The following is a 24,734-nucleotide window of genomic DNA, read 5'->3' as shown; positions in this document are numbered from 1 at the left end:
CGGGGTTTTCGGGCCAAAATTCCGGGGTTTTCGGGTTCAAATTTTGGGGTTTTAGGGCCACAATTTCCAAACTTTTGCCCCTAAAGTTTTGGGGGTTTAGGACCAATTTTTCGGGGTTTTAGGGCAAAGCAATCTGGGGTTTTTGGGGTCGAAATTTTGGGGTTTCAGCGCCGAAATTTTGGGATTTTAGGGTCGAAATTCCGGGGTTTTAGGGTTCAAATTTTGGGGTTTTAGGGTTCAAATTTTGGGGTTTTAGGGCCACAATTCTGGGGTTTTACCCCCAAAAGTTCCAGAGTTTTAGCCCAAAATTCCAGCGCTTCAGTGCCAAAAATCTCTGGAGTTTCCGCCCCAAAAATTCCCGGTTTTTGCTCCCAAATTCCGGAGTTTCATCCTCAAAAACTCCGGGATTTCAGCCCCAAAATTCCGGAGTTCTGACACTGAAAATTCCACTGTTTTCACCCCAAAATTCCGGAGTTTTCGGGCCAAAAAACCCGGGATTTCAGCGCCCAAATTCTGGAATTTCAGCCCCAAATATCCCAGGTTTTCGCTCCCAGAATTCCGGAGTTTTCAGCCCCAAAAATTCCGGGATTTCAGCCCCAAAAATTCCCCCCCAAATCCAAAATTTCACTGCCACAGTTGAGGCTCGGACCCCTCCCCACCCCCGCCCCTCCCCCACCCCCACCGCCCCTCCCCCCCCCCGCCGGGGCAATTTTGGGGTCCCCCCCCCAAAAAAAAAGGGACATTAAAGGCGACACCTGCGACACGGAGGGGACAATTTGGGGGTTTTTTTTGGGGTTTTTTGGGGGGGTCCGGTTTTATTTGGGGGGAGGGGCGGCCGTGGGGGGGTCCCGCGGGGGTGGGGGAGGGGCGGCGTCCGCTCGAAGTTGGGCCCCGAGGCTGTGGGGAGAGAAAAAGAACCCAAAAAAACCCAAAAAACAACCAAAAAAAACAAAAAAAAAAAAAGGGGGGGGGTTGGGGGGAGGGGTGAGGGGGAAAAAAAAATCCCAAAATATTTTTGGGGTGGGGGGAGGGGAACAAAAATCCCGAATTATTTTTGGGGGGACGGGGGGGAAAAAAAAAACTTTTTTTTTTGTTTTTTTTTTTTTTTTGGGGGGGGGGGGGAGGGAAAAAAAAAAATCCCGAAATATTTTGGGTGGGGGGGAAAAAAAATCCCCAAATTTTTTTGGGGTGGGGAAGGGGGGGAGAGGAAAAAATTATTTTTGGGGAGGGGGAAAAAAAATCCCAATTTTTTTTTTTTTTTGGGGGGGGGGGGGGTGTGGGGGGGTTGGGGGAGGGGAAAAGAAAAAAAACAAACAACCCAAATATTTTTGGGGAGGTGGGGGGAGGGGCGGCAGCGCAAACGAAGCTGTCACCCCCCAAAAATGTCACCGGGCCGGGTGGGGGAGGGGCGGGGCGACAGCGAGGTCACCCCAGGGGTGCGGTGGCACCCGCGGGGGGGGGGTGGGGGAGGGGCGGGGCCACCCCAAAAAATAATAATAATTAAAAAAAAAAAAAAATCCCCCCCGAAAAATCAAAAAAAAAAAAAAATCCCCCTCCCCCAAAAAAGAAAAAAAAAAAATCCCCAAAAATTCACTGGGGGTCGCCCCTCCCCCACCCCGATCCGTCCCCAAATTTCCCCTCCCCCACCCCCCGGTTCCTGGGGAGCGCAAAAAACACCGAGTCCCCCCCCCCCCGGGAAATCAGCCCCAAATTCCACCCAAAAATCCCAAATTCTCCCCAAAAATCCCTAATCTCCGCCCAAAACCCCCCAAATCTCCAAATTTCACCCCAAACCTCCCCCAAAATCTCCCCTCAGAAACCCCAAATCTCCCCCTATCCCCCCAAAAAACCCCGAAACTCCCCAGAACCCCAAAAATCCCAAAAAAACCCGAAATCCCCAAATCTCACCTGCCCCTGCCGCCTCTGCGCTGTCCCCCGTGACCCCAAACCTCCCAAAAAACCCCAAATTAACCCCAAAAGAGACCCCCAAACCCCCAAATTAACCCCCAAAAAACCCCGAAATCCCCAAATCTCACCTGCCCCTCCCGGCTCTGCACCGTCCCCATGTCCCCAAACCCCCCAAATTAACCCCCAAAACCCCCAAATTAACCCAAAAAACCCCCAAATTAACCCCAAAAAAACCCCAAATCTCACCTGCCCCTGCCGCCTCTGCGCTGTCCCCATGTCCGCAAACCCCCCAAATTAACCCCCAAACTCCCAAATTAACCCCCAAAAAACCCCGAAATCCCCAAATCTCACCTGCCCCTGCGCCTCTGTGCTGTCCCCATGTCCCCAAACCCCCCAAATTAACCCACAAAACCCCCAAAAAACCCCAAAAAACCCAAATTAACCCCCAAAAAAACCCCAAGCCCCCCAAAAACCCCAAATTAACCCCAAATTAACCCCTAAAAAAAACCCCAATAACCCCAAATTAACTCCAAAAAAACCCCGAAATCCCCAAATCTCACCTGCCCCTGCGCCTCTGTGCTGTCCCCATGTCCCCGAATCCCCAAATTAACCCACAAAAACCCCAAAAAAACCCAAAAAAAGCCCAAATCTCACCTGCCCCTGCCGGCTCTGCGCCGTCCCCCGCGCCGTCCCCGCGCTGTCCCCGCTGTCCCCGGCTGTGTCCCCGCCGTTCCCGGCTCTGTCCCCGCCGTTCCCGGCTCTGTCCCCGCTGTCCCCCGCTCTGTCCCCGGCTCTGTCCCCGCCGTTCCCCGCGCCGTTCCCCGCCAGCCTCCGCACGATCCGCGCCTCCACCGCCAGCGCCCACCGCGGTGCGGACGCGGCCGGGAGCGCAGGGCCGGCGACACTGGGGACAGCGGGGCCAGCCCGGGGCACCCCCGGGGCTCGGGGGCGACCCCGGGGCCGGCGGGGCCAGGAGGCAGCGGCGGCAGCAGCGGTGCTCGCACGGCAGCAGCACCGGGTCCCGCAGCGGACAGCCGCAGCGGGGACACGAGGTGGCCGCGGCCAGCAGGGCCAGGGGACCGCGGGAGGGGGCGACGGGAGGGGACATGGGCGGCACGGGGGCACAGCGGGGACAGGAGGGGACAGGAGGGGACAGAGACGGGACAGAGCCGGGATAGAACCGGGACAGAGCCGGGATAGAACCGGGAGAGAGCCGGGACAGGAGGGGACAGAGCCGGGATAGAGCCGGGATAGAACCGGGACAGACCCGGGATAGAGACGGGAGAGGAGGGGACGGGAGGTGGCACCGCTGGGGACAAAGGAGGGGACAGGGAAGGGGACAGAGCCGGGACAGAGCCGGGATAGAACCGGGACAGAACCGGGATAGAACCGGGATAGAACCGGGATAGAACCGGGACAGAGCCGGGATAGAACCGGGACAGAGCCGGGATAGAGACGGGATAGAACCGGGAGAGGAGGGGACAGAGGTGGGACAGGAGGGGACAGAGGTGGCACCGCTGGGGACAGGCGGGGACAGGGGAGGGGACAGGAGGGGAGGGGACAGAGCCGGGACAGAGCCGGGAGAGGAGGGGACAGAGGTGGGATAGAGAAGGGGACAGGGGGTGGCACGGGGGTGGGGACGGGAGGTGGCACCGCTGGGGACAAAGGAGGGGACAGGGGAGGGGACAGAACCGGGCAAGAGGCGAGAGAGGAGGGGACAGAGCCGGGATAGAACCGGGACAGAGGCGGGACAGAGAAGGGGACAGGAGGGGACAGAGGAGGGGACAGAGCCAGGAGGGGAGGGAACAAAGGCGAGACAGAGCCGGGACAGGAGGGGACAGGAGGGGACAGAGCCGGGACAGAACCGGGACACAGGCGGGGACAGGGGAAGGGACAGGGGGGGACAGAGCCGGGGACAGGAGGGGACAGAACCGGGACAGAGCCGGGACAGAGCCGGGACAGGAGGGGACAGGGGGTGGCACGGGGGTGGTTCGGGGGGCGGCACCGCTGGGGACAGGCGGGGACAGAGCTGGGACAGGGGAGGGGACAGAGCCGGGAGAGGAGGGGACGGAGGTGGGACAGAGCCGGGGACAGGAGGGGACAGAACCGGGACAGAACCGGGACAAAGGCGGGGACAGGGGAAGGGACAGGGGGGGACAGAATCGGGAGGGGAGGGGACAGAACCGGGACAGGCGGGGACAGAGCCGGGAGGGGAGGGGACAAAGGCGGGACAGAGCCGGGGACAGGAGGGGACAGGGGAAGGGGACAGAGGAAGGGACAGGAGGGGACAGAGGTGACACCGCTGGGGACAAAGGAGGGGACAGGGGAGGGGACACCGGAACCTGGGGGGAATTTGGGGAATTTGGGGGAGAATTCATTTGGGAGGTAATTCATTTGGGGGGTAATTAATTTGGGGATAATTTGGGAATTTGGGGAAAATTAATTTGGGGATAACTTGGGAATTTGGGGAAAATTAATTGGGGGATAACTTGGGAATTTGGGGAAAATTAATTGGGGGATAACTTGGGAATTTGGGGAAAATTAATTTGGGGATAACTTGGGAATTTGGGGAAAATTAATTGGGGGATAACTTGGGAATTTGGGGAAAATTAATTTGGGGATAATTTGGGAATTTGGGGAAAATTAATTTGGGGATAATTTGGGACAGTTTTAGAAAAAATTCGGAATTATTGTGAATAATTTGAGAATTTGGGGAGAATTTGGGAATTTGGGATAATTAGGGGATAATTAATCTAGGGATAATTAGGGGATAATTAATCTAGGGATAATTTAGGAATCATTTGGGATAATTTGGGAATCTGGGGACAAAGGGACAGCGAGGGCCGCGAGGTCCCCACCAGGGGGTCCCAAATTGGGGAAGGGACCCCAAAAACGCCCCCAAAAACACACCGGAAGTGACGTAGCGCCACAGCAAAGCGATGACCAATCAGGATTTACGGCCACGCCCACGAGGGGCGGGGCAAGATGGCGGCGCCCGTGAGGGACCGGGAGGCGCTGCAGAGGCTGAACTTCCTGTTCCAGGTGGGGAAATTATGGGGATTTGGGGATTTTGGGGGATTTTGGGGAGACCCCCGGGCCGGGGGGGTTGGGGAGGGGTCCGCGCCCCCAAAATGCCCCCTCCACCCCCAAAAAACCCCAAAAAACCCTAAAAGTCCCCAAAAATCCTTTTCAGCTCCCTCCCTAAATTCCCCCAAAAACTCCCCGAGAAAACCCCTCAAGCCCCAAATCTTCCCAAAAATCCCCCAAAAATCGCCCCAAAATCCCCAAATTTCCCCCCGTTTTCCCCCAATTTCCCCAGTTTTGCCCAGATTCTCCCGATTTTCCCCAATTTCCCCCGATTTTCCCAGATTTCCCAGAATTTCCCCCGTTTTCCCCCGATTTTCCCAGTTTTGCCCAGATTTTCCCCGTTTTCCCCCCAATTTCCCCCAGAATTTCCCCAGGTTTTCCCCAGAATTTCCCGGATTTTCCCCAAATTTCCCCCGTTTTCCCCCAATTTTCCCAGTTTTGCCCAGATTCTCCCTGAATTTCCCCGAATTTCCCCAAATTTCCCAGAATTTCCCCAGATTTCCCCAAATTTCCCAGAATTTCCCCCGTTTTCCCCCAATTTTCCAGTTTTGCCCAGATTCTCCCCGATTTTCCCCCGATTTTCCCAGATTTCCCCAAATTTCCCCGATTTCCCCCCGTTTTCCCCCCAATTTCCCCAGTTTTGCCCAGATTCTCCCCCGATTTTCCCCCAAATTTCCCCCCGATTTTCCCAGATTTCCCAGAATTTCCCCCCGTTTTCCCCGATTTCCCCAGTTTTGCCCAAATTGTCCCCGATTTTCCCAGATTTTCCCCAAATTTCCCCCGATTTTTCCCAGATTTCCCCCAAATTTCCCCCAGAATTTCCCCCGATTTCCCCAGTTTTTGCCCAGAATTTCCCAGATTTCCCCAAATTTCCCCAGATTTTCCCCAAATTTCCCAGATTTCCCCAATTTTCCCCGTTTTCCCCCCAAATTTCCCCCGATTTCCCCAAATTTCCCAGAATTTCCCCCGATTTCCCCAGTTTTGCCCAGATTTTCCCCGTCTTCCCCCAATTTCCCCCCGATTTCCCAAAATTTCCCAGATTTTCCCCCGTTTTTCCCCAGAATTTCCCCTGATTTTCCCAGTTTTGCCCAGAATTTCCTAGATTTTCCCCAAATTTCCCCCGATTTCCCCAGAATTTCCCCCAATTTTCCCAGGTTTTGCCCAGATTCTTCCCGATTTTCCCCAGTTTTCCCCCCGATTTTCCCAAATTTCCCCGATTTCCCCCTGTTTTCCCCCAATTTCCCCCCGATTTCCCCCAATTCTCCCCGATTTCCCCCCAATTTCCCCGGTTTTGCCCAAATTCTCCCAGATTTCCCCCCGATTTCCCCAAATTTCCCCCGATTTCCCCAGTTTTGCCCAGATTTTCGCCGTTTCTTCCCCCCCAATTTCCCCCCGATTTCCCAAAATTTCCCAGATTTTCCCCCGTTTTCCCCCAGAATTTCCCCTGATTTTCCCAGTTTTGCCCAGAACTTCCTAGATTTTCCCCAAATTTCCCCCGATTTCCCCAGAATTTCCCCCAATTTCCCCAGTTTTGCCCAGATTTTCCCCGTTTTCCCCCCCAATTTCCCCCAGATTTTCCCCAGAATTTCCCCCCGATTTTCCCCGTTTTCCCCCGATTTCCCCAGATTCTCCCCGATTTCCCCAAATTTCCCCCCGTTTTCCCCCCGATTTTCCCAGTTTTGCCCAAATTCTCCCAGATTTCCCCCCGATTTTCCCAGAATTTCCCCCGATTTCCCCAAATTTCCCCAGTTTTTCCCAAATTTCCCCCAATTTTCCCCGATTTCCCCCTGATTTTCCCCGTTTTCCCCCGATTTCCCCCAATTCTCCCAAATTTCCCCCGATTTTCCCAGTTTTGCCCAAATTCTCCCAGATTTCCCCCCGATTTTTCCCAGAATTTCCCCCGATTTCCCCAAATTTCCCCAGTTTTTCCCAAATTTCCCCCAATTTTCCCCGATTTCCCCCCGATTTTCCCCGTTTTCCCCCCAATTTCCCCCCGTTTCCCCCCGATTTCCCCAATTTTTCCCCGTTTTCCCCCCCGATTTCCCCGGTTTTGCCCGAATTCTCCCCGATTCTCCGCCACTCGCCGTCCGCAGGCCGCGCACTGGGCGCTGCCGCGGAGCCGGGCGCTGGCGCGGTTCCTGCTGCGCACCCAGCGGGCGACGGCGCGGCGCCTGGCGCTCCGCATGTGAGCGACGTCGGGGGAACCGGGGGATTTGGGGGGGAATTCGGGGAATTCGGGGGGGATTTGGGGAAATTTGGGGGAATTCGGGGGGGATTTGGGGGAAATTTGGGGGGATTTTGGGGAATTTGGGGGAAATTTGGGGAAATTTGGGGAATTCGGTAAAATTTGGGGGAAATTTGGGGGGATTTTGGAGAATTCGGTAAAATTTGGGGGAAATTTGGGGGGATTTTGGGGAATTCGGGGGAAATTTGGGGGGATTTGGGGAATTCGGGGGAAATTTGGGGGGATTTGGGGAACTCGGGGGAAATTTGGGGGAATTCGGGGGATTTGGGAGGTTTGGGGAAGATTTGGGGGAATTCGGGTAAAATTTGGGGGGATTTGGGGGAATTCGGGGGGGATTTGGGGGGATTTTGGGGAATTCGGGTAAAATTTGGGGGAATTCGGGGGAAATTTGGGGGGGATTTTGGGAAATTTGGGGGGATTTGGGGGAATTCAGGTAAAATTTGGGGGGGATTTGGGGGAATTCGGGTAAAATTTGGGGGATTTTGGGAATTCGGGTAAAATTTGGGGGAAATTTGGGGGGATTTTGAGGATTTGGGAGGTTTGGGGAAGATTTGGGGGAAATTCGGGTAAAATTTGGGGGGATTTTGGGGAATTCGGGGGAAATTTGGGGGGATTTGGGGGAATTTGGGTAAAATTTTGGGGGATTTGGGAGGTTTGGGGAAGATTTGGGGGAAATTCGGGTAAAATTTGGGGGGATTTGGGGGAATTCGGGTAAAATTAGGGGGAAATTTGGGGGGATTTGGGGGGAATTCGGGTAAAATTTGGGGGGATTTGGGGAAATTTTTGTGGGGGGATTTTGGGGTGAATTTGGGGTATTTTGGGTGGTTTTGGGGTGATTTGGGGGGATTTTGGGGTGAATTTGGGGTATTTTGGGTGGTTTTGGGGGGACTTTGGGGTGAATTTGGGGTATTTTGGGTGGTTTTGGGGTGATTTGGGGTGATTTTGGGGTGATTTTGGGGTGAATTTGGGGTATTTTGGGTGGTTTTGGGTGATTTTGGGGTGAATTTGGGGTATTTTGGGTGGTTTTGGGGTGATTTTGGGGTGAATTTGGGGTATTTTGGGGTGATTTGGGGGGATTTTGGGGTGAATTTGGGGTATTTTGGGTGTTTTCGGGGTGATTTGGGGTGATTTTGGGGTGATTTTGGGGTGAATTTGGGGTATTTTGGGTGGTTTTGGGTGATTTTGGGGTGAATTTGGGGTATTTTGGGTGGTTTTGGGGTGATTTTGGGGTGAATTTGGGGTATTTTGGGGTGATTTGGGGGGATTTTGGGGTGAATTTGGGGTATTTTGGGTGGTTTTGGGGTGATTTGGGGGGATTTTGGGGTGAATTTGGGATATTTTGGGTGGTTTTTGGGCGGATTTTGGGGTGAATTTGGGGTATTTTGGGTGGTTTTGGGTGATTTTCAGGTGATTTTGGGGTGAATTTGGGGTATTTTGGGGTGATTTGGGGGGATTTTGGGGTGAATTTGGGGTATTTTGGGTGGTTTTGGGGTGATTTGGGGTGATTTTGGGGTGAATTTGGGGCATTTTGGGTGGTTTTCGGGGTGATTTTGGGGGTCCCAACCCCTTTTTTTGCCCCCCAGGGCCCCCAGTGTCAAACGCCGCCTCTGCCGCCGCTGCTGCTCCCTCCTGCTGCCGGGGGAGGGGAGCGGGGCCAGGCTGCGAGGTCTGGGGGATTTGGGGGGAATTTGTGGGATTTGGGGGAAATTTGGCAGAATTTGTGGGATTTTGGGGAAATTTGGGGGGATTTGGGGAAATTAGTGGGATTTTGGGGGGATTTTGGGGGGATTTGAGGGAAATTTGGGGGGATTTGGGGGGGATTTGGGGAAATTTGGGGGCATTTTGGGAGGATTTTGGGGGGATTTTGGAGATTTTTGGGGAAATTTGGGGGGGAGTTAGGGAAATTTTGTGAGGATTTTGGGGGGATTTGGGGCAGTTTTGGGGGATGTTGATGGGGATTTGGGGGAAATTTCGGGGAACACGGGGGGATTTGGGGTGGATTTGGGAAATTTTGGGAGGATTTGGGGGGATTTTGGAGATTTGGGGGATTTTGGAGATTTTGGGGGGATTTGGGGGAAATTTGTGGGATTTTGGGGGGATTTGGGAAATTTGGGGGGGCTCGGGGGAGATTTGGGTGGATTTTGGGGAATTTTGGGATTTTTTGGGATGTATTTGAATATTTCGGGCGTGTCCGTGACTGACCACGCCCCCTGCCCCACCCCAGGGCGTGGCCAGCCCCCGCCTCGTCGTGCGCTGCCTCACCTGCGGCCGCGGGCGGCGCTACCTGTGCACACCTGAGCCACGCCCACCGGAGCCACGCCCACCGGGCAGGACACGCCCACTGGTGAGGGCGGGGCATGGCAGGAAAAAGGGGTGGGGCCAAATCCAAATATGGCAGAGGTTGTGGGTGTGGCAACATCCAAAGAAGGAAATGTGGGTGTGGCCAAGGAGGGGGCGTGGGTAACTCCCAAATAAGGGAATGTGGGCGTGACCTCACAATGACCTCACTCCCCAGGCCCCGCCCCCACGCTGTGATTGGTCTCCGCCTCAGCAGAACCGGCCAATCCGCTGTGCAGAAATAAACCCTTTATTCCATATACGGTCGTACGATAATCCGCGCGCTCTGATTGGCTCCTCCCCCGCAAGGGGGGCGTGGCTCAGCACTCGTCCTCCCCCAGCAAGGCGAAGGGGTTGGGGGCGGGGCTGGGAGGGGGCGTGGCCTGGTCTGACTCCTCCCCCTCGTCCTCCTCGGAGCTGGAGGCGGCGCCGGTGGGGGGAGGGGCGGTGGCCCCGCCCCCTGTCATGGCCGCCAAGGCCGCGGTGTCGGGGTGGAGCTCCCAGAGCGCTGGGGGGAGGGGAAAGGGGCGGGGTCAGAAGGGGAGGGGCCGGGAAAGGGGCGGGGCCAGGCAAGGAAAGGGACCCAAAACTGCCCCAAACCCAAATTTTTGGGGTTTTTTTTGGGTCCCAAACCCCGATTTTGGGGATTTTTTCGGTCCCAAACCCGAATTTTGGGGTTTTTTGGGTCCCAAACCCCAATTTATAGGGTTTTTTTTTGGGTTCCAAACCCAAATTTTTGGGGTTTTTTTTTGGGTCCCCAAACCCCGATTTTTAGGATTTTTTTGGGTCCCAAGTTCCCCGTTTTGGGTTTATTTTGGGTCCCAACCCCCAGTTCTGGGGATTTTGGGTCCCAAATTCCCAGTTCTGGGGGTTTTTTGGTGCCCCAATCCCCGATTTTTGGGTTTTTTTTTGGGTCCCAAACCCCGATTTTGGGGTTTTTTGGGTCCCAAACCCCGATTTTTAAGGTTTTTTTGGGTCCCAAACCCCAATTTATGGGGGTTTTTTTGGGTCCCAAATTCCCAATTTTCAGTTTTTTTTGGGTCCCAAATTCCCAATCCTGGGGTTTTTTTTGGGTCCCAAATCCCGATTTTTGGGGTTTTTTTGGGTCCCAAACGCCAATTTTTGGGATTTTTTTTGGGTCCCAAACCCCGATTTTTAGGATTTTTTTTGGTCCCAAACCCTGATTTTGAGGTTTTTTTTTGGGTCACAAACCCTGATTTTGAGGTTTTTTTTTTGGGTCACAAACCCTGATTTTGAGTCTATTTGGGTCCCAAACCCCCGATTTTTGGGTTTTTTTTTGGGTCCCAAACACCAATTTTTGGGGGTTTTTTTTGGGGTCCCAAACCCGGATTTTGGGGTTTTTTGGGTACCTTTCTCCCGGGAATAGCCCGGGGGTCGGGAAGCAGAGGCGCAGCCGCCCCTCGGCCGCCAGCCGCAGGAGCCCGTTGGCCGCCCGGGCCACGTCGTTGCGAGCCGCCCCGCGCCGTCTTGTAGCCCCTCTTCTCTGCCCAGGCTGGGGAGAAAAACCCGCCAGGAATGTCCCCAAAAAAATCAGCAGAAACACCCCAAAAACGTCACCAAAAAATCGGCAAAAACACCCCCAAAATCATCCCTAAAAATCAGCAGAAACACCCCAAAAACGTCACCAAAAAATCAGCAAAAGCACCCGAAATCATTCCCAGAAAATCAGCAAGATCACCCAAAAAACTCAGCAAGAACACCCCAAAAACATCCCTAAAAATCAGCAAAAACACCCCAAAAATGTCCCCAAAAATCAGCAAAAACACCCTAAAAACTCCCCAAAAATCAGCAAAGCCACCCCAAAAACGTCCCCAAAAATCAGAAAAAACACCCCAAAAACGTCACCAAAAAATCGGCAAAAGCACCCGAAATCATCCCCAGAAAATCGGCAAGATCAATTTCCTCAATTTCCCCTCAAATTTCCCCCAAATTCCCCCAAATTGCCTCAAATTCCCTCAATTTCCCTCAAACTTCCCCAAATTCCCCCAAATTTCCTCAATTTCCCTCAAATTTCCCCAAATTCCCCCCAAATTTCCTCAAATTCCCTCAATTTCCCTCAAACTTCCCCAAATTCCCCCAAATTTCCTCAAATTCCCCCAAATTTCCCCAAATTCCCCCCAAATTTCCTCAAATTCCCCCAAGTTCCCCCCAAATTTCTTCAATTTCCCCTCAAATTTCCTCAAATTCCCCCCCAAATTTCCTCAAAATTCCCCAAATTTCCCCCAGATCCCCCCAAATTTCGTCAAATTTCCCTCAATTTCCCCCCGAATTTCATCAAATTTCCCCAAATTCCCTCAAATTTCCCCAAATTCCCCCCAAATTTCCTCAAATTTCCCCAAATTCCCCCCCAAATTTCCACAATTTCTCTCAAATTTCCCCAATTTCCCCCCAAATTTCCACAATTTCCCTCAAATTTCCCCAAATTCCCCCATATTTCCTCAATTTCCCCCAAATTTCCCCACAAGTTCCCCAAATTTCCCCCCAAATTTCCCCCCAATTTCCTCAATTTCCCCCAAATTTCCCCCCAAATTTCCCCATTTTCCCCCAAATTTCCCCCCAATTCCCCCCAATTTTCCCCAAATTTCCCCCAAATTCCCCCAATTCCCCCCAATTTTCCCCCAATTCCCCCCAATTTTCCCCCAATTCCCCCAAATTTCCCCCCAATTCCCCCCAATTTCCCCAAATTTCCCCCCAAATTTCCCCATTTTCCCCCAAATTTCCCCCCAATTCCCCCCAATTTTCCCCAAATTCCCCCCAATTTTCCCCATTTTCCCCCAAACTCCCCCAGATCCCCGCGCATGCCCCGGCAGGTCCTGGCAGCTCGCAACCCTCGCACAGCTCCCAGGCCGTCCAGCCCCGGCCGCCGGGGGGGCGCAGCTGCAGCAGCGGGGGCAGGGCCAGGCGGGACCCCCAAAAACCCCACGGCAGAGTAGGGGTCCTGCAGCTGCGCGATGGGGTACACCCCTGCCAGGACCTGGGGAACGAGAGACATAACGGGTACAGCCCTGCCAGGACCTGCGGGGATAGAGATAACGGGGTACACCCCTGCCAGGACCTGCGGGGATAGAGATAATGGGGTACAGCCCTGCCAGGACCTGGGGAATGAGAGAGATAACGGGGGACGGGATTGGGGTACACCCCTGCCAGGACCTGCGGGGATAGAGATAACGGGGTACAGCCCTGCCAGGACCTGTGGGGACAGAGATAATGGGGTACAGCCCTGCCAGGACCTGGGGAACGAGAGAGATAACGGGGGACGGGATTGGGGTACAGCCCTGCCAGGACCCAGGGAATGAGAGAGATAACGGGGTACGGGATTGGGGTACACCCCTGCCAGGACCTGCAGGGACAGAGATAACGGGGTACAGCCCTGCCAGGACCTGTGGGGACAGAGATAATGGGGTACAGCCCTGCCAGGACCTGGGGAACGAGAGAGATAACGGGGGACGGGATTGGGGTACAGCCCTGCCAGGACCCAGGGAATGAGAGAGATAACGGGGTACGGGATTGGGGTACACCCCTGCCAGGACCTGCAGGGACAGAGATAACGGGGTACAGCCCTGCCAGGACCTGCGGGGACAGAGATAACGGGGTACAGCCCTGCCAGGACCTGGGGAACGAGATAGATAACGGGGGACAGGATTGGGGTACAGCCCTGCCAGGACCTGCGGGGATAGAGATAACGGGGTACAGCCCTGCCAGGACCTGGGGAACGAGAGAGATAACAGGGTACAGCCCTGCCAGGACCTGGGGAACGAGAGAGATAACGGGGTACACCCCTGCCAGGACCTGGGGAATGAGAGAGATAACGGGGTACAGGATTGGGGTACACCCCTGCCAGGACCTGCGGGGATAGAGATAATGGGGTACAGCCCTGCCAGGACCTGTGGGGACAGAGATAATGGGGTACACCCCTGCCAGGACCTAGGGAATGAGAGAGATAATGGGGTACACCCCTGCCAGGACCTGGGGAACGAGAGAGATAACGGGGTACACCCCTGCCAGGACCTGGGGAACGAGAGAGATAACGGGGTACAGCCCTGCCAGGACCTGGCTGAGAGTGGGGATGGGGTCCCACCTGTGCAGGTGAGGCTCACCTGGAGCCCTGGGGGCGGGGCTAAGGTCACACCTGGAGCCCTGGGGGCGGGGTTAAGGTCACACCTGGAGCCCTGGGGGCGGGGCTAAGGTCACACCTGGAGCCCTGGGGGCGGGGTTAAGGTCCCACCCGCGCAGGTGAGGCTCACCTGGAGCTCGGGCGGGGCCCGCGAGGGGAAGACGAGGCCGGGGCAGTCGCAGAGCCGCACCGAGGCCGTCAGGAAATGCGTCTGGAAGTAGCGGGTGCGGCCGGGGGCGCGGGACACGCCCACCGCGCCCCGCCCCAGCACGGCGTTCAGCACCGAGGATTTACCTGCGTTCGGCAGGCCTGGGCGGGGCCAGGCGCACCTGCGCTCAGCCACGCCCGCCTGGGCCACGCCCGCAGTGAGCCGCGCCCATCTGAGCCACACCCACAACAAGACACGCCTACTATGGGCATACCTGCATGGAGCCACACCCCTGGCCACACCCAACCACACCCCCACTAACACTGACCACACCCAGGACCACACCCCCACTGGCCACACCCACAGTGACCACACCCCCACTGACCAGACCCCCACTAACACTGACCACACCCAGTGACCACACCCCCACTGACCACACCCCAACGACCACCTTGACCACACCCACAATGACCACACCCACAGTGACCACACCCCAACGACCACCTTGACCACACCCACAATGACCACACCCACAGTGACCACACCCCCACTAACACTGACCACACCCATGACCACACCCACAATGACCACACCCCAATGACCACCTTGACCACACCCACAGCGACCACACCCAGTGACCACACCCCCACTAACACTGACCACACCCACAATGACCACACCCACACTGACCACACCCCAACGACCACCTTGACCACACCCACAATGACCACACCCACAGTGACCACACCTCCACTAGCACTGACCACACCCACAGTGACCACACCCACAGTGGCCACACCCACAATGACCACACCCCCACTGACCACACCCCACTGACCACACCCACAGTGGCCCCGCCCCTCTCACCCACGCAGCCCAGCGTCAGCACGCCGTGCCGGTAGCGCTCCCACTGCCGGGGCGGGGCCACGCCCCCGGGCCCCACCCCCTCGTCTTCTTCATCCCCGGCCCCGCCCGGGGGCTCCTCCTCCTCCTCCTCCTCCTCCTCCTCCTCCTCCTCGTCGCCGTCCGGGCGCTGCTCCGCCCGCTCCAGCCGCGCCCGCCAGCTGCTCAGGTCCACTGGGGACAGCGGGGCCGTGATGGCACCGGGGGCACTGGGCATACTGGGGGGACTGGGGGCACTGGGGATACTGGGGGGACTGGGAATGGGGATACTGGGGGGACTGGGACATACTGGGACATACTGGGGGGACTGGGGGGACTGGGAATGAGAATACTGGGAAACACTGGAAATGGGGATACTGGGGGGACTGGGAGATACTGGGAATACTGGGAACGGGGATACTGGGGGCACTGGGGATACTGGGAATACTGGGAAATACTGGGGATACTGGGACATACTGGGGGGACTGGGGGATACTGGGGGGACTGGGAATGGGGATACTGGGGGGACTGGGGGATACTGGGGATACTGGGGGGACTGGGAATGGGGATACTGGGAATACTGGAAATACTGGAAATACTGGAGACACTGGGGATACTGGGAGATACTGGGAGATACTGGGATTGGGGATACTGGGGATACTGGGAACGGGGATACTGGGGGAACTGGGACTGGGGATACTGGGGATACTGAGGATACTGGTGGATACTGGGGATACTGGGGATACTGGGAATAGGGATACTGGGGGAACTGGGACTGGGGATACTGGGGGAACTGGGGATACTGAGGATACTGGTGGATACTGGAGAACACTGGGAGATACTGGGGATACTAGGAATGGGGACACTGGGGGGACTGGGAGATCCTGGGGGCAGCGAGCCCCCCGGCCCCTGCCCACGGACCCGCGCCCCCCACGAGCTCCTCGCAGGCCTCCAGCAGCAGCCGGGGTCCCACGGCGCGGCCCCAGCGACCCCCCCTCTTCCTCTGCCTCTTCTGCAGCCCTGGGGACCCCAGAAACGGCCAGGGTCACCCCAAAAACGGCCAGTCATCCCAAAAATGGCCAGTCACCCCAAAAACGGCCAGGGTCACCCCAAAAACGGCCAGGGTCACCCCAAAAACGGCCAGTTACCCCAAAAACGGTCAGAGTCACCCCAAAAACAGCCAGGGTCACCCCAAAAACAGCCAGTTACCCCAAAAACGGTCAGTCACCCCAAAAACGGCCAGGGTCACCCCAAAAACGGTCAGAGTCACCCCAAAAACGGCCAGGGGCACCCCAAAAACGGCCAGGGTCATCCCAAAAACGGTCAGGGTCACCCCAAAAATGGCCAGTCACCCCAAAAACGGTCAGGTCACCCCGAAAACGGCCAGTCACCCCAAACCTCCCCAGTGTTGCCCGACCCCCCCCAAAGCCCCCCAAACCCCCCCATTTCCATCCCAAACCCCCCAAACCCCCCATTTCCACCCCAAATCCCCCAAACTCTCCCAAACCCCCCCATTTCCACCCCAAACCCCCGCAATCCGACCCCAAACCCCCCATTTTCCACCCCGAACCCCCCAAATCCCCCTTTTCCACCCAAACTCTCCCAACCCCCCCATTTCCACCCCAAGCCCCCCGCCCCGGGTCGGGTGGCTACCAGGGCCGGCGGGCGGGCCGGGGGCCGTGCTGAAGGGGACCACGCGGGCGGGGCCGTGGCGAGCCCTCAGCAGGTGGCTCCAGGCCGTGGCCACCGCGGGCGGGCCAGGTCCACCTTGTTGAGGATGAGGATGAGCCCCTTGCCCAGGTCCCGCGTCACGTGGGCGGCCAGCGCCGGGGGGGACGCCCAGCGCCTGGGGGGACACCCGGGGGACACTCAGGGGACACTCGGGGGACTTGGGGACACCCGGGGACACCCAGGGGACACCAGGGGGACACTGAGGGGATGTGGGGACACCCGGGGGACGTGGGGACACCCGGGGACACCCAGGGGACACCAGGGGGACACTCAGGGGATGTGGGGACACCCGGGGGACACTCAGGGGACATGGGGACACTCAGGGGACACGTGGGGGACACCAGGGGGACACTCAGGGGACGTGGGGACACCCGGGGGATGTGGGGACACCACGGGGACACTCAGGGGACACCCAGGGGACACTCAGGGGACGTGGGGACACCCGGGGGACGTGGGGACACCCAGGGGACACTCAGGGGACACCCGGGGGACAGCCGGGGGACACCCGGGGGATGTGGGGACACTCAGAGGACACCCAGGGGACACTCAGGGGACACCCGGGGGACACTCAGGGGACACCCGGGGGACACTCAGGGGATGTGGGGACACCCGGGGACACTCAGGGGACACCCGGGGGACACTCAGGGGACGTGGGGACACCCGGGGAATGTGGGGACACCCGGGGACACTCAGGGGACACCCGGGGGACACCCAGGGGACGTGGGGACACTCAGGGGACACCAGGGGGACACTCAGGGGACACCCGGGGGACACCCAGGGGACACTCAGGGGATGTGGGGACACTCAGGGGACACTCAGGGGACACTCGGGGGACACTCAAGGGACTTGGGGACACCCAGGGACACCGGGGGACACCAGGGGGACACTCAGGGGACACCCGGGGGTTATGGGGACACTCAGGAGACACCCAGGAGACACTCAGAGGACACCCGGGGGGACACCCGGGGGACACCCAGGGGACAGTGAGGGGGATGGAGGGGACAAGGAGACGCAGTCAGGGGACACGGACGGGACGGTGACACAGGGGACACGGGGGACACGGGGACAGACAGAGGGACACAGGACAGTCACAGGGACAGAGGGACACAGGGAAACAGGACACAGGGACAGAGGGACCCAAGACAGAGGACGCAGGGACAGAGGGACAGAAGGACGCAGGGACAGAGGGACCCAGGGACAGAAGGATGCAGGGACGCAGGGACAGAGGGACACAGGGACAGAGGGACCCAGGGACAGAGGGACGCAGGGACAGAGGGACGCAGGACGTCACCGGGTGCCGGGCGTCGGCGATGAGCAGCACGATGTCCGACATCTCCAGCACCCGCCACAGCTGCCCGCCCACGTCTGGGGACACCGCGGGCACAGCGCGGGACGCCGGTGGGCCCCTGTCCTCCCCCCGGCGTCCCCAACCCCCCCTTGACCCCTCCCTGGGGACCCCAACGTCCCCTAGCGCGCCCCAAAATGTCCCCAGTGTCCCCAACCCCCCTGAACCCCCCAAAACGTCCCCAAACCCCCTGAACCCCCCAAAACGTCCCCAAACCCCCTGAACCCCCCAAAACGTCCCCAAACCCCCTGAACCCCCCAAAACGTCCCCAGTGTCCCCAAACCCCCCCCTCCTGTCCCCAAACCCCCTGAACCCCCCAAAACGTCCCCAAACCCCCCTTAACCCCCCCAAATGTCCACAAATCCCCCTTAACCCCCCAAAAGTCCCCAAAATGTCCCCAAACCCCCCCAGAACATCCCAAACTCCCCCAAAATGTCCCCAAACCCCCCAGACCATCCCCAAACCCCCCCCAGACCGTCCCCAAACCCCCCAAAACGTCCCCAAACCCCCCCAAATCCCCCTTAATGCCCCCAGACCGTCCCCAACCCCCCCAAACCCCTTTTAATGCCCCCAGACCGTCCCCAAACCCCCAGAACTTCCCCAAACTCCCCCAAAAACGTCCCCAAACCCCCCCAAATCCCCCTTAATGCCCCAGACCGTCCCCAAACCCCTCCAGAACATCCCCAACCCCCCCAAACCCCCCAAATCCCCCTTAATGCCCCCAGACCGTCCCCAAACCCCCCCAGACCGTCCCCAAACCCCCCAGAACTTCCCCAAACTCCCCCAAAACGTCCCCAAACCCCCCCAAATCACCCTCAATGCCCCCCAGACCATCCCCAAACTCCCCCAGACTGTCCCCAAACCCCCCAGAACTTCCCCAAACTCCCCCAAAACGTCCCCCAAACCCCCCCAAATCACCCTCAATGCCCCCCAGACCATCCCCAAACTCCCCCAGACCGTCCCCAAACCCCCCAAATCCCCCTTAATGCCCCCAGACCGTCCCCAAACCCCCCCAAACCCCTTTTAATGCCCCCAGACCATCCCCAAACCCCCCGAACTTCCCCAAACCCCCCCGAACTTCCCCAAATCCCCCTTAATGCCCCAGACCATCCCCAAACCCCCCCAGACCATCCCCAAACCCCCTTAATGCCCCAAAACCCCCCCAGAACTTCCCCAAACTCCCCCAAAACATCCCCAAACCCCCCAGACCATCCCCAAAGCCCCCCAACCCTCCTCAGACCATCCCCAAACCCCTTTTAATGCCCCCAAACCCCCCCAAACGCCCCCAGAGCGTCCCCCAAGCCCCGCTGTCACCTCCAGGTTGTGCTCGAAGGGCGCCAGCCCCGCGCCGTCCCCCAGCCCCCGCAGGAAGGCCCCGAACGCCGCCTCCTCCCGCGCCCGCAGCTCCTCGGGGCTCATCCCGAAGCTCCAGGGGGGGCGCCGGGGGAAGTCCAGCCCTGGGGACACCCGGGGTCACCCTCGGGGTGGGGGCACCCCCCGGCCACCGGGACACGGCCGCTGGCCGCTCCGGCCCTTCTCGTGGTCACCTTGTCGCTCCCGACGGGACCAAAACGGGTCACTTCGTCCCTCCCAGTGGTCACTTCATCCCTCCCAGTGGTCACTTTGTACTTCCCAGTGGTCACATTGACCCTCCCAGTGGTCACTTCATCCCTCTCAGTGGTCACTTGGTCACTTCGACCCTCTCAGTGGTCACTTCGCCCCTCCCAGTGGTCACTTGGTCCCTCCCAGTGGTCACTTGGTCCCTCCCAGTGGTCACTTAGACCCGTCCAGTGGTCACTTCATCCCTCCCAGTGGTCACTTGGTCCCTCCAGTGGTCACATTGACCCTCCCAGTGGTCACTTCATCCCTCTCAGTGGTCACTTGGTCACTTCGACCCTCTCAGTGGTCACTTCGCCCCTCCCAGTGGTCACTTGGTCCCTCCCAGTGGTCACTTCATCCCTCTCAGTGGTCACTTGGTCACTTCATCCCTCCCAGTGGTCACTTGGTCCCTTTAAGTGGTCACTTCATCCCTCTCAGTGGTCACTTCGACCCTTCCAGTGGTCACTTCATCCCTCTCAGTGGTCACTTGGTCACTTCGTCCATCCCAGTGGCCACTTTGTACCTCCCACTGGTCACTTTGCCCCTCCCAGTGGCCACTTCCCCCTCCCACTGGCCACTTTGCCCCTCCCAGTGGCCACTTCCCCCTCCCAGTGGCCATTTTCCCCCTCCCACTGGTCACTTCGACCCTTCCAGTGGCCACTTCCCCCTCCCAGTGGCCACTTCACCCCTTCCTCGGACCCTTCATTCCATTTCGGGGCCACTTTTGAACTTTTGGGGCCGTTTTTCCCTTTTACGGCCGCTTACGTTTCCCAGGAACCGTTTAACCCTTTCCTCACCCACCTCCCCTCTCCCAGCAGTGCCCCCCCACCACCGCTAGCCATTCCCCTCCCCGCAGTGGCCACCCGCTCACCGGGGCCGTAGAGGCCGTCGGGGTCCAGCTCCAGGGCGCTCTCGGCTGCAGCTCCAGCAGCTCCTGCTGCGCCCGGCGCCGGCTCCGCTCCAGGGCCTCGGCCCGGGGCCCCCCCAGCTGCAGCCGGAACCTGGGGGCACCGGGGCCACCGGGGTCACCGGCCCGGACCCCCCCGGGGTCACCCACCCACGGCCGGACCCCACTCTGGGCCCGGACACCCGGGATCCGGGCCGGGTTTGCCCTCCGGCCTGGGCTCCTGCTGAAATCCAGGCCGGGCTTTCCCTCCTGCTCGTTCCCAGCCCAAATCCAGGCCGGGTTTTCCCTCCCATTCCCAGTTCCAGCCCAAATCCAGGCCAGGTTTTCCCTCCCATTCCCAATCCCAGCCCAAATCCAGTCCAGGCTTTCTCCTATTCCCAATCCCACCTCATATCCAGTCCGGGCTTTCCTCCCATTCAATCCCCGCCCAAATCCAGGCCGGGTTTTCCCTCCCGTTCCCAATCCCAGCCCAAATCCAGGCCGGGTTTTCCCTCCCGTTCCCAATCCCAGCCCAAATCCAGGCCGGGTTTTCCCTCCCATTCATTCCCACCCCAAATCCAGCCCAAATCCAGGCCGGGTTTTCCCTCCCGTTCAATCCCAGCCCAAATCCAGGCCGGGTTTTCCTCCCATTCCCAATCCCAGCCCAAATCCAGGCCGGGTTTTCCCTCCCGTTCAATCCCAGCCCAAATCCAGGCCGGGTTTCTCTCCCATTCAATCCCAGCCCAAATCCAGGCCGGGTTTTCCCTCCCATTCAATCCCAGCCCAAATCCAGGCTGGGTTTTCCCTCCTGCTCAATCCCAGCCCAAATCAGCCGGGTTTTCCCTCCTGCTCAATCCCACCTCAAATCCAGTCCGGGCTTCCCTCCCATTCAATCCCAGCCCAAATCCAGGCCGGGTTTTCCCTCCCATTCATTCCCACCCCAAATCCAGCCCAGGCTTTCTCCTATTCCCAATCCCAGCCCAAATCCAGGCCGGGTTTTCCCTCCCATTCAATCCCAGCCCAAATCCAGGCCGGGTTTTCCCTCCCATTCCAATCCCAGCCCAAATCCAGGCCGGGTTTTCCCTTCCATTCATTCCCACCCCAAATCCAGGCCGGGTTTTCCCTTCCATTCATTCCCAGCCCAAATCCAGGCTGGGCTTTCCCTCCTGCTCGTTCCCAGCCCAAATCCAGCCCAGGTTTTCCCTTCCATTCATTCCCAGCCCAAATCCAGGCCGGGTTTTCCCTCCATTCCCAGTTCCAGCCCAAATCCAGGCCGGGTTTTCCCTCCCATTCAATCCCAGGCCAAATCCAGGCCGGGTTTTCCCTCCCATTCCCAATTCCAACCCAAATCCAGGCCGGGTTTTCCCTTCCATTCATTCCCAGCCCAAATCCAGGCCGGGTTTTCCTCCCATTCCCAATCCAGCCCAAATCCAGGCCGGGTTTTCCCTCCCATTCCCAGTTCCAGCCCAAATCCAGGCCGGGTTTTCCCTCCCATTCCCAGTTCCAGCCCAAATCCAGGCCGGGTTTTCCCTCCTGCTCGTTCCCAGCCCAAATCCAGGCCGGGTTTTCCCTCTCCTTCAATCCCAGCGCAAATCCAGGCCGGGTTTTCCCTCCTGCTCAATCCCACCTCAAATCCAGTCCGGGCTTTCCCTCCCATTCAATCCCCGCCCAAAATCCAGGCCGGGTTTTCCCTCCCGTTCCCAATCCCAGCCCAAATCCAGGCCGGGTTTTCCCTCCCATTCAATCCCAGCCCAAATCCAGGCCAGGCTTTCTCCTATTCCCAATCCCAGCCCAATCAGGCCAGGTTTTCCCTCCCGTTCCCAATCCCAGCCCCAATCCACTCCGGGCTTTCCCTCGCACCCCAAATCCCGCTGTTTTCCCCCCAGTTCCGCCCTCACCTGCCGGGGTCGTGCCGCCGGGGGGGCTCTGAGGGGGGGTCTCCGGGGGGGCCATCGCCGCCCCGCTCGCGGCTCCCGCTGCGGCTGCCGGGGCCCGGGGCCGGCCCGGCCGGGGCATCTGCGGCCACCAGGATGGGGGGCACGGGGGTCACGGGGGTCCCGGTGCCCTTCCCGAGGGCCCCGGCCCAGGGGTCCCTGCCCCCATTTCCCGGGGGTCCCAAGCCTCAATCCCGGGGTTTCCAACCCTCATGATCCGGAGCTCACAGCCCTCAACGCCGGGGGTCTTTTCCCTCATAATTTGGGGGTCCCAGCCCCATTCCTGGGGGTCCTAACCCTCAGTCCGGGGTCTTTCCCCTCACAAACGGAGGGGCCCAGCCCTCATTCCCGAGGTCTTTCCCTCATAACCCAGGGGTCTCAACCCCCATTCCAGGGGGTCCTAACCCTCATTCCTGGGGGTCTTTCCCTCACAAACTGCGGGTCCCAGCCCTCAATGCCGGGGTCTTTCCCCTCATAACCCAGGGGTCTCAACCCCCATTCCTGGGGGTCCTAACCCTCATTCCCGGGGGTCTTTCCCCTCATGATCCGGGAGTCCCAGCCCTCATTCCCGGGGGTCTTTCCCCTCATAACCCAGGGGTCTCAACCCCCATTCCTGGGGGTCCTAACCCTCATAATCCGGGGTTCTTTCCCCTCATGATCCGGAGTCCCAGCCCTCATTCCCGGGGGTCTTTCCCCTCATAACCCAGGGGTCTCAACCCCATTCCTGGGGGTCCTAACCCTCAGTCCCGGGGTTCTTTCCCCTCACAAACGGAGGGGCCCAGCCCTCATTCCCGGGGGTCTTTCCCCTCATGATCCGGGAGTCCCAGCTCTCATTCCCGGGGATCTTTCCCCTCATAATCCAGGGGTCTCAACCCCCATTCCTGGGGGTCCTAACCCTCAGTCCCGAGGGTCTTTCCCCTCACAAACGGAGGGGCCCAGCCCTTATATCGAAGATCTTTCTCCTCATAATCCGGGTGTCCAGCGCTCATTCCCGGGGGATCTTTCCCTCATGATCCAAAGGTGCCAGCCCCCATTCCCGGGGGTCCTGTGCCCCATTCCCGGGGGTCCCGGCCCTCTCTCCCCGCCGCTCCCAGCCCCTCCCTCACCGCCCCGTTTTCCGCTCCCGCCGGTCCCGGAGCTGTTGCTTTTTCCGCTTGGCGCTGAACGGCAGCTTGCGGGGCATGACGGGAGCGCACGTGACGGGGCGGGGCCGCGCTCCACCAATAGGCGGAAAGGGCGGGGACACGCGGAGGGGAGGAGCCAATAGGATGGCGTATCACCAGAACGCCGCGACGTGATTGACAGTCCGGCCGACTAATAGCAGCGCAGCGCACCGGCGGAGCGGGATCAACCAATAGGAGAACGCGTTACCTCAGGGGTGGGCGGGACAAAAAGACGCTAGCCAATAGGCAAAAGAGGCGCGTGGGCGGTAGGTGGGGCTCGCGGAGGAGCGGACCAATGGGAAGAGGCGGCGCGGCCCGGAAGCGGCTCGGGGAGGCGGTGGCGGCGCATGCGCAGTGCGCGGTGCCCGGCCATGCCGAAGGGAGCGCGGCCGGCGGGGGCCAAGCAGGAGGAATGGAAGGGGGGAGAGGAGGGTGAGACCCCCGTGAGGGGAACGGGGGATGGAGGGGAGACCCCCGGAATTGGGGAGGGAATGAGGGTGAGACCCCCGTGAGGGGAACGGGGGATGGAGGGGAGACCCCGTGAGGGGAACGAGGGATGGAGGGGAGACCCCCGTGAGGGGAACGAGGGATGGAGGGGAGAGCCCCGGAATTGGGGAGGGAATGAGGGTGAGACCCCCGTGAGGGGAACGGGGGATGGAGGGGAGACCCCCGGAATTGGGAGGGAATGAGGGTGAGACCCCCGTGAGGGGAACGGGGGATCGGGGGAGACCCCCGGAATTGGGAGGGAATGAGGGTGAGACCCCCGTGAGGGGAACGGGGGATGGAGGGGAGACCCCCGGAATTGGGGAGGGAATGAGGGGGAGACCCCCGTGAGGGGAACGAGGGATGGAGGGGAGACCCCCGGAATTGGGGAGGGAATGAGGGGGAGACCCCCGTGAGGGGAACGAGGGATGGAGGGGAGACCCCCGGAATTGGGGAGGGAATGAGAGGGAGACCCCGTGAGGGGAACTCGGGATTTGGGGGGTGGGGGGATGAGGGAGAGACCCCCCCCAGAACAAATGGGAGACCCCCAGGATTTGGGGACCCCCTGAGGATTGGGGGAGGGGAGACCCCCGGGATTGAGGGGAGAACCCCCGGGGTTGGGGTCCCCCATGGGCGAGCCCCCCTGCCCCCCTTCCCTTCCCCCCTCCCCTTTTTTCGAACCCCCCAATTTGGGGGAACACCCCAAATTTTGGGGAGGGGGGGGGGTCGGGGTCTCCCCCCAAATTGGGATTTTTGGGGCGCCCCCAGACCCATTTCCCCCCTCGCCCCCAGAGCAACCCCCAAGAAGGGCAGGAAGGACCGGAAGGGCAAAAAATCCGTGAGTGACCTTT

The 24,734-nt window shown here is 59.1% G+C and overlaps 2 protein-coding genes across 3 annotated transcripts; one reads left to right on the top strand and one right to left on the bottom strand.

The window, feature by feature from the left end:
• The first annotated feature begins 4,206 nt into the window (after positions 1-4,206).
• LOC137465819 (ribonuclease P protein subunit p21-like) lies at positions 4,207-9,926 on the top strand. 2 transcript variants are annotated; one of them, XM_068177845.1, is made up of 4 exons: positions 4,207-4,950; positions 8,824-8,906; positions 9,465-9,584; positions 9,756-9,926. In XM_068177845.1, exons 1-4 carry the CDS (start codon positions 4,894-4,896, stop codon positions 9,820-9,822), a joined length of 327 nt encoding a protein of 108 aa, XP_068033946.1. In that variant the 5' UTR covers positions 4,207-4,893; the 3' UTR covers positions 9,823-9,926. The 2 variants fall into 2 exon arrangements, with proteins under 2 accessions (XP_068033946.1, XP_068033947.1); XM_068177846.1 differs by lacking the exon at positions 9,756-9,926 and adding an exon at positions 7,089-7,180 and having other exon boundaries at positions 4,326-4,950; positions 9,465-9,583.
• On the bottom strand, positions 9,812-23,420 carry LOC137465820 (guanine nucleotide-binding protein-like 1). Its single transcript, XM_068177847.1, has 12 exons — positions 23,344-23,420; positions 22,202-22,319; positions 20,289-20,418; positions 19,090-19,275; positions 17,765-17,838; positions 16,396-16,588; positions 15,664-15,762; positions 14,728-14,937; positions 13,843-14,021; positions 12,427-12,572; positions 10,948-11,090; positions 9,812-10,085 (listed from the first exon to the last, which is right to left on the bottom strand). Exons 1-12 carry the CDS (start codon positions 23,418-23,420, stop codon positions 9,898-9,900), a joined length of 1,743 nt encoding a protein of 580 aa, XP_068033948.1. The 3' UTR covers positions 9,812-9,897.
• Positions 23,421-24,734: the final 1,314 nt, after the last annotated feature.

This window comes from Anomalospiza imberbis, unplaced genomic scaffold (genome assembly GCF_031753505.1).
Source record: "Anomalospiza imberbis isolate Cuckoo-Finch-1a 21T00152 unplaced genomic scaffold, ASM3175350v1 scaffold_1123, whole genome shotgun sequence".
In the NCBI taxonomy this organism is placed as follows: Eukaryota; Metazoa; Chordata; class Aves; order Passeriformes; family Viduidae; genus Anomalospiza; species Anomalospiza imberbis.
The sequence above is the reverse complement of the archived record's forward strand: the minus strand, read 5'-3'. Positions and strand labels throughout refer to the sequence as shown.

What these genes read in the sequence shown, in the direction of transcription:
- LOC137465819 (XM_068177845.1), top strand. Translation starts at nt 4,894, where the DNA reads ATGGCGGCGCCCGTGAGGGACCGGGAGGCGCTGCAGAGGCTGAACTTC. An exon ending in GGCTGAACTTCCTGTTCCAG is followed by an intron (nt 4,951 to 8,823) that starts GTGGGGAAATTA and finishes TTTGCCCCCCAG; the next exon opens with GGCCCCCAGTGTCAAACGCC. An exon ending in CGGGCAGGACACGCCCACTG is followed by an intron (nt 9,585 to 9,755) that starts GTGAGGGCGGGG and finishes CTCACTCCCCAG; the next exon opens with GCCCCGCCCCCACGCTGTGA.
- LOC137465820 (XM_068177847.1), bottom strand. Translation starts at nt 23,420, where the DNA reads ATGCCCCGCAAGCTGCCGTTCAGCGCCAAGCGGAAAAAGCAACAGCTC. An exon ending in CTCTGGGGGCGTTTGGGGGG is followed by an intron (nt 17,839 to 19,089) that starts GTTTGGGGGCAT and finishes CGGTGTCCCCAG; the next exon opens with ACGTGGGCGGGCAGCTGTGG. An exon ending in GGGCTATTCCCGGGAGAAAG is followed by an intron (nt 10,086 to 10,947) that starts GTACCCAAAAAA and finishes CCCTCCCCCCAG; the next exon opens with CGCTCTGGGAGCTCCACCCC.